This window comes from Ctenopharyngodon idella, chromosome 14, assembly GCF_019924925.1.
Source record: "Ctenopharyngodon idella isolate HZGC_01 chromosome 14, HZGC01, whole genome shotgun sequence".
NCBI lineage: Eukaryota > Metazoa > Chordata > Actinopteri > Cypriniformes > Xenocyprididae > Ctenopharyngodon > Ctenopharyngodon idella.
Window position 1 is genome coordinate 8,523,064 of NC_067233.1, and position 7,396 is coordinate 8,530,459.

At 36.5% G+C, this 7,396-nt stretch overlaps 1 protein-coding gene across 3 annotated transcripts; it reads left to right on the forward strand.

The window, feature by feature from the left end:
* Positions 1-1,236: 1,236 nt before the first annotated feature.
* si:ch73-335m24.2 (protein eva-1 homolog C) lies at positions 1,237-7,144 on the forward strand. 3 transcript variants are annotated; one of them, XM_051918311.1, is made up of 8 exons: positions 1,237-1,466; positions 3,871-4,073; positions 4,177-4,300; positions 4,383-4,535; positions 4,661-4,804; positions 4,896-4,967; positions 6,041-6,121; positions 6,509-7,144. In XM_051918311.1, exons 1-8 carry the CDS (start codon positions 1,373-1,375, stop codon positions 6,895-6,897), a joined length of 1,260 nt encoding a protein of 419 aa, XP_051774271.1. In that variant the 5' UTR covers positions 1,237-1,372; the 3' UTR covers positions 6,898-7,144. The 3 variants fall into 3 exon arrangements, with proteins under 3 accessions (XP_051774271.1, XP_051774273.1, XP_051774272.1); XM_051918313.1 differs by lacking the exons at positions 6,041-6,121; positions 6,509-7,144 and adding an exon at positions 5,336-5,442 and having other exon boundaries at positions 1,241-1,466; XM_051918312.1 differs by lacking the exon at positions 6,041-6,121 and having other exon boundaries at positions 1,242-1,466.
* The last annotated feature ends 252 nt before the right edge of the window (positions 7,145-7,396 follow it).

Below are 7,396 nucleotides of genomic sequence, written 5' to 3' on the forward strand. Positions count from 1 at the left end.
AATGTAATTTTATAGTAAAATACCAATAAATTTACAGTTTTTGGAATTGAAAAAGAATAGGTGATTGTATAATTTACAGTGAAAAATTATACAAAAATTATTTTAAAATTATTACAATTATTTTCGTTGAAATAGCTATGTTTCTTAAAGGGTTAGTTCACCCAAAAATGAAAATAATGTCATTTATTACTCACCCTCATGTTGTTCCACACCTGTAAGACCTTCATTTTCGGAACACAAATTAAGATATTTTTGTTGAAATCCGATGGCTCAGTGAGGCCTGCATAGCCAACAATGACATTTCCTCTCTCAAGATCCATTAATGTACTAAAAACATATTTAAATCAGTTCATGTGAGTACAGTGGTTCAATATTAATATTATAAAGCGACGAGAATATTTTTGGTGCGCCAAAAAAAAAAACAAAATAACGACTTATTATAGTGATGGACGATTTCAAAACACTGCTTCAGGAAGCTTCGGAGCGTTATGAATCAGCGGTTCGGAGCACCAAAGTCACGTGATTTCAGCAGTTTGGCGGTTTGACACGCAATCCGAATCATGTCATTGCTGGCTATGGAGGCCTCACTGAGCCATCGGATTTCAACAAAAATATCTTCATTTGTGGACCCCACAGGACAGGACCCCACATGTTGATCATGAGGGCCCACTTCTGTGATTATACATCAATGCAAGCGAAGGAAACAAAACCATCAAACTCAGAAAAGATTTTTGAGGTTTTGAGGTTTTTCCAGTAAAAATACTTTCTTAAAACATGATCAACTCAAGAAAACAAAAATTGTACAGCCATTACTTCAGTCTTCAGTGTCACATGATCCCTCAGAAATCAATGTTGAAAAGTTGTGCTGCTTAATATTTTAGTGTAAAGCATGATAATTTTTCTCTCGATTCTAGTTCAAAAGAACAGCATTTATTCAAAATACAAAACTTTTGTATATTAATACATTTAAGATAGATGTATATGAACTATATGAAAACTATCAGGTTGATTTTACTTGTTTTAATCAACAAGACTAAACAAGACTAAAATACTGATTAAGAAAGTGATTTTTGCTGTATATTTGCCTGGAAACTACATTTATTATCAGGGTGGCCATTTATTAAACAGCAAGTGAACCTTGTCACCTCAAAAAGCCCTTTTGATAAACGGAAAACAAGCATGAAAACTATTTAAATAGTGCAATGACACAAATGTGTGTCAGTGTCAGTGCTGTTGAAAGAGCGCTTGTTCTCCACTCAGCACAATGCCACCATTGACCCTTTTCTCCTGGTCAGAAGTCAGAGGGCAGTAAACATCCAAACAACTTCTCCTAGTTAAAAATCACAGTGCTTTGTAATGTGCGTTGTGCACTATGTCTCTATGGAGCTCTTGTTGGTCCTGGTGTTTCCTCTCCTTCGCCCTAGCTGTCAACACAAGGCAAACCTCATCAGCTCCAGATTTCTCTGGTAAGTGTTTTTCTCTGATTTTGCGGCTGTGAGAGGAAATTCAGCATGCTGTCTTGAAGCATATGTCCAAAAGGAAAGAGAACATTCCGTATTTTGTCTTTTACACAGTCCTTGTCAACAATCTGTAGAGCATCAGCTTAAGAGAGACGGGTGTTAAGGTCACAGAACGGTCCCATCCTCTTCCATTGTTTGAGCACAATCCATATAAGAAGGCAAGGCAGTTATCTACATTAACCCATTGTGAACCAAAGACAAACATTTTGTGTAGAAGCTAGGTTGAAGAAGTTAATATATTATACTGTTGGCAATATACACTAGAAAATACACTAGAATCCACAAATACATGGCCAACAGCAGTGTTTATATGTCATAGTTCTGTAAAAAGTCATGCGTTTCATATTTTGATTACTACAGGCATTTACGTGACACATATTGGCTTCTTGATTTGTTTCTGTATCTCCCCCCAACAAAACATAATGGCTTCAAGCGTGATAACAAGCCAAGAATAGCTCATTGTGTTTATTTGTGAGTGTGTCTGTGCCTGGCACTGCAAAACAGAGGGCTCTACAGATGCAGAATGGTCTAAGCCAAGAGAGACAGAGAGAGGTACAGGCTAGACAATACCCTTGATCCAGTTCCTTCTCATTGAATACTCATGGACATGGTCCAATGAAGGAACGTAGCACATGTTAAAAACATACCTGAGCCGTGTGGAAAAGTGGAGGATAAGAAAGAGAAAAATGCATCTAGAGAGGGAAATGTTCTGCAGTGTCGCTCATTCATGTTCTCCACATGACAAGATTTACATCTCAAATCTGCAGTACAGTGGAGTCATTTCCATGTGTCATTTCTTCTGACATTGCAGTCCTTGACCTATGCCTCTCTCCTTCAATGCAATTTTCTGATAAAGTTAGTTATTTGAAAGATAAAAAAAATTCTTAAGACAATGTTTAAAGGAAACTATGTGCAGTAAATCAATAGCAGCTTAAAGGGTTAGTTCACTCAAACATGAAAATAATGTCATTTATTACTCACCCTAATGCCGTTCCACACCCATAAGACCTTCATTTTCGGAACACAAATTAAGATATTTTTGTTGAAATCCGAGGGCTCCGTGAGGCCTGCATAGCCAGCAATGACATTTCCTCTCTCAAGATCCATTAATGTACTAAAAATCAGTTCATGTGAGTACAGTGGTTCAATATTAATATTATAAAGCGACGAGAATATTTTTGGTGCGCCAAAAAAACAAAATAACGACTTATATAGTGATGGACGATTTCAAAACACTGCTTCAGGAAGCTTCGGAGCGTTACAAATCAGCGTGTCGAATCACGATTCGGATCGTGTGTCAAACCGCCAAACTGCTGAAGTCACGTGACTTTGGCGCTCCGAACCGCTGATTCGACATGCTGATTCATAACGCTCCGAAGCTTCGTGAAGCAGTGTTTTGAAATCGGCCATCACTATATAAGTCGTTATTTTGTTTTTTTGGTGCACCAAAAATATTCTCGTCGCTTTATAATATTAATATTAAACCACTGTACTCACATGAACTGATTTAAATGTGTTTTTAAGTACATTAATGGATCTTGAGAGAAGAAATGTCATTGCTGGCTATGCAGGCCTCATGGAGCCATCGGATTTCAACAAAAATATCTTAATTTGCCTTCCGAAGATGAACGAAGGTCTTACGGGTGTGGAACGGTAATAAATGACAGAATTTTCATTTTTGGGTGAACTAACCCTTTAACTTGAACTTAAAAAACAAATTGACTTAACTATTAATAAAGTTGATTTATGATTGTCTAGATCTTTTTTAGAATCACCAAAAGAGTTTTATTTTTATTTTATACCAAACATGTTCTTAAAACACTGAAATCTATTAATAATACAAAGATATTTAGCCTATCAATAAATTACTTTATTTTATTCAAAATCCAAATCATTAAAATGTATTATTCATAAACTTTTATCAATAACAGCATAGGCCCACCCAAGGGCAAAATTATTAACATTTTTATTATTTTATTTTATTGTATTTTCCTGGGTTTCAGATCTCTGTTATTGTATTACTGTATTTGTAAGATAAAACAGCACTTTTGGTAGAAACCTGAGAAGCGCTTTCTACATCATTATGTCAACCACACCTTGCAATTGCAAGATTAGATAAGTGAGGGAGTTGGTTTGTCCATTGTCATATCGCTGGATTTACACTACAATAGGCTTGTAGAATAAGTTGTGGTCTACAATGGTATTGTGTAGTGGGTTTTCTAAATACATTTACAATGCCTTGTTTGTATACTGAGCAGTGCCTTTACTTGGCAGCGGTGATGCTCTACTGATGGTTTTAGCCCACTTTAAAAGCTGTCATATTGTATATCAGTCTATTTTTCCCCATTAGATTACCTCCACAGGATCCTGAAGAACCACACAGCCCATGCCTGTGATGGAGAGACATTGTCCATCAGATGCCCTTCTAGAACATCCGTGTCTGTCCTCTCAGCATTTTATGGACGCCGTATCCCGAGTCCATATCTATGCCCACACACAAACCCAAACATAACAGAGGAAAACACAGACTGTATATCAACCACAGCCATTCAGGTATCATTAATGAGCTCATTCTTTAATTCTAGAGACAAAAATCTCCATTATGAAACACATAAATGATTAATGAATTTCAGTCAGAATGTGTTTTCATGGTCAGAAAGTGATGTCTGAGTGCCAGGATCGACAGGAGTGTCAGATTTCTGTGGTGAGTCCTGTGTTTGGTCAAGATCCCTGCCCTGAAACCAGCAAATACATCATTGTCTCTTACAAATGCAAGCCTGGTGAGACACCTACTGTATATTGTGCTTCACTTTAGCGATATTGTAACCGAGCAGCACATAAGTAAGTTTTTCTTCTCCACAGAGCATCACCGCTCGAAAACGGTATGTGAGAATGAGCGGCTGAAGCTGGCCTGTAAGAATGACACGGTTCTGGCCATTTATTCAGCCACGTTTGGCCACCTGGAGCACGACAGTCTTGAGTGCCCTCAAGAGGCTAAAACAAAAACTGACATAGGTCTGAGAATAAAATAACACACTTCTCCCATCTAGTGGGAAGGTTTTGCTACAACAGCAGAGGCAATAAAATATGTGTTCAAATTCATTTGATGGGATTATGCTAAAAAGTCTGTTTCCTGTTAGAGTGCTTGTCTCCATCAGCCTTGAGGAGAGTGTCGAGGAAGTGTCATGGCAGGACGAACTGCTCTGTGCTAGCTGATGCTCAGGGGTTTGGAGACCCCTGTTTCCCTGGTACCAGAAAGCACTTGCGAGTTTCCTTCACCTGCGGTGAGTTTCAACAGGTTTAAAAACTACGATCATCTTATTCATTACTGTTGAAGCAGTCATAAAATGACTTATTTTGTTGTTGTGCATTTAGTACCACGGTATCTACTGGAAGATGTTGGACGTGGAAACACAGATCCTTTCTTGCTTTCTGACTATACGCATGGTAAGAAAAAGGAGTTTATGGTGTAAATTATCTTAATTGCTAAGCTAAATTTCATTTTAATAAGCCGGCTTGTATTAAAAAGATGATTTTAACATAATAACTGCGACTCATTTGCATGTGTAAGTATTGCATTTGAAAATGTGACAGGAAAGATACAATTGTGGTTAAAACCTGGTACCTGCTGGCAGAATCTGCAAAATGTTAATAATTTTTACAAAATAAGAGTGATCATAAAAATTGCAAAGGTTTTTTTTTTTTTTTTTAAATTATGATTTATTCTTAATACTGTGTGTCATTACCTGGATGATCCATGACTGTATTTTTGTTTTGTGACGGCTGTTCATGAGTCCCTTTTTCATCCTTTCTAGTGACTGTAGATCCATCTTTTCGATGACTCATAAATAACTATTGCAAAAGGAGAAAACTGAAAACACTAATGCCAAAGAAGGAAACAAGATGCAAAACAATAGTGGGTATAACATCCAAATTTATCATCTAATGTTATGCATGTTTTTAATGTAAACTTCTCCCTTTAAATACTCTATTTAAATAATCTCCCTACAAATACTCAGTACAAGAATAATTTATGCAAGTTTATATTATTAATTTGAATGAATTAAAAGAGCAGTTTCATGTCTATCCTTGTATTGTTCGACTGGTATGTGATTTGTGATTTAGCAAGTATGTGATATAGCAAGTAATTAATAAGTAATGCAATACTTTTCAGAAAGAGTAATTGGTACAGTAATCTAATTACACTGTTAAAGATGTAATTAGTAGCTAGTAATTAATTACTTTTTTATAGTAACTTACCCAACACTGAAATTCAGCTATTATCTTGTCTTATGGGCTATATCTAAACATCTGTTATGTGAAAGAGCATATTCAGGGCAAAATCAATTTTATTACCCTTATTTTGTTAAAATTATTAACATTTTGCAGATTTTTTCAAGGTGTATGTCAAATTTTGACCACAACTGTACATGACTCAGCCATATAATATAACTGCCAGTCATTGGTTGTTGACGGTCCTGCTGACTGCAGGATCCAATCCCCTCTTTCCCCCTTCACAGGAGGGTGGTACACTGGCCCTGGTGTGTCCAGACCACAAAACATTTTCACCAACTCTCTGGAAATCTTTTCCCAGATCCAGGGTATGTTAGATGTGTGGCCTGATCCTAGAATGTTCAAATGGTTTGATGCCATTTTTACTTACTATTATTCACTTTTCTTTTTTGTGTTTTTTTAAATTCATTTTTTAAATGCAAACATAAATGTTGTTTTATACATACTATACAGTACATGTAACAGTAACATGAATATAATACAAAAAAAAAAAAAAAAAAAAACTAAATCGATGCAAAAACAAGTCATCTTTCTCTGTGGTTTTGCTAACATCAGCAGTCAGCAATGGCCTTCTCATTTACTAAGTGTGGTAGTATTTTACTAATTAATTTAATCTCTTCTCTTTATGGTTGAACGTATTGTTTATTAAATTTTTAATATTTTCTTCATCTTGGCCTCTTTTCCATTTCCCCAAGGTCTTCCGGAGACGGTGGCTTTATGCTTTGTCTCTGGTATATGTGCTGGTCTGTTCTTCTTGCTCTGTTTGTTCGGTCTCAAATCCACCCTGATTAGAGACCTGAAAGACTTGGCATCTGAGCTAGGAGATGAGCTAAAATCCTCCCACAGGTCACAGGGAGGACTAATAGATGATTTTGATGATGATGAGGCCTCCTTGCGTTCTTCTTTTCGCCACCTCATGCGCCCTTATCGCACACCAGACACGATCAACCAAGAGATGATAATGACAGTGGTGATGGAGGAGAGAAGGGATGAGGACAAACCTGAGATGCCCAATGGAGACATTTGGCCCCACATTAACTCCAGCCCTTATGCCATGCACAAAATCAAAACCTCCTCTGCCTGATCTCGATGTTCTCTGCATATCTGATTGTTGACTGTTTTTTTTAATAAAACAAACACTAATTATACTATTTAACATGAATGATATACAAGATTAGATTGTCTGTAAATGTGTAACAAGAATGACAGCCTTGGCATCCTTATCAAGCTCACCTGCTTGTGTTTTATGAATAGACTGTATTTATGTATTCATTTTCATATTTATGTATAATTCAAACTGTGGTTTATTAAATGAGTGGGAATGGAAGTCAGTCATCTGATTTCTTTGGATGTTGTGCACATTAAAAATAAAACATATTAGCGTACTTATAAAACACAGCCAACCGGGGGATTTGGTTTGAATTGATGTTATCTAAAACCTGGTTGTGTTGAAATAATACACTTGCAACACATTGTTTATCCTTCTAAAGAAAACATTATGCAACCGAAAGGATAGGCATCAGCCCTATATCCGTTTGACAGGCTATTTGAGATTTACGGTTAATGAAGCAACAGCCCTCCGA

Excerpts from the sequence above, each read along its gene's own strand:
- si:ch73-335m24.2 (XM_051918311.1), top strand. The coding sequence starts at position 1,373 with ATGTCTCTATGGAGCTCTTGTTGGTCCTGGTGTTTCCTCTCCTTCGCC. Across the intron at positions 4,301-4,382 it reads CTCTTACAAATGCAAGCCTG|AGCATCACCGCTCGAAAACG; the intron begins GTGAGACACCTA and ends TCTTCTCCACAG. Across the intron at positions 6,122-6,508 it reads AATCTTTTCCCAGATCCAGG|GTCTTCCGGAGACGGTGGCT; the intron begins GTATGTTAGATG and ends CATTTCCCCAAG.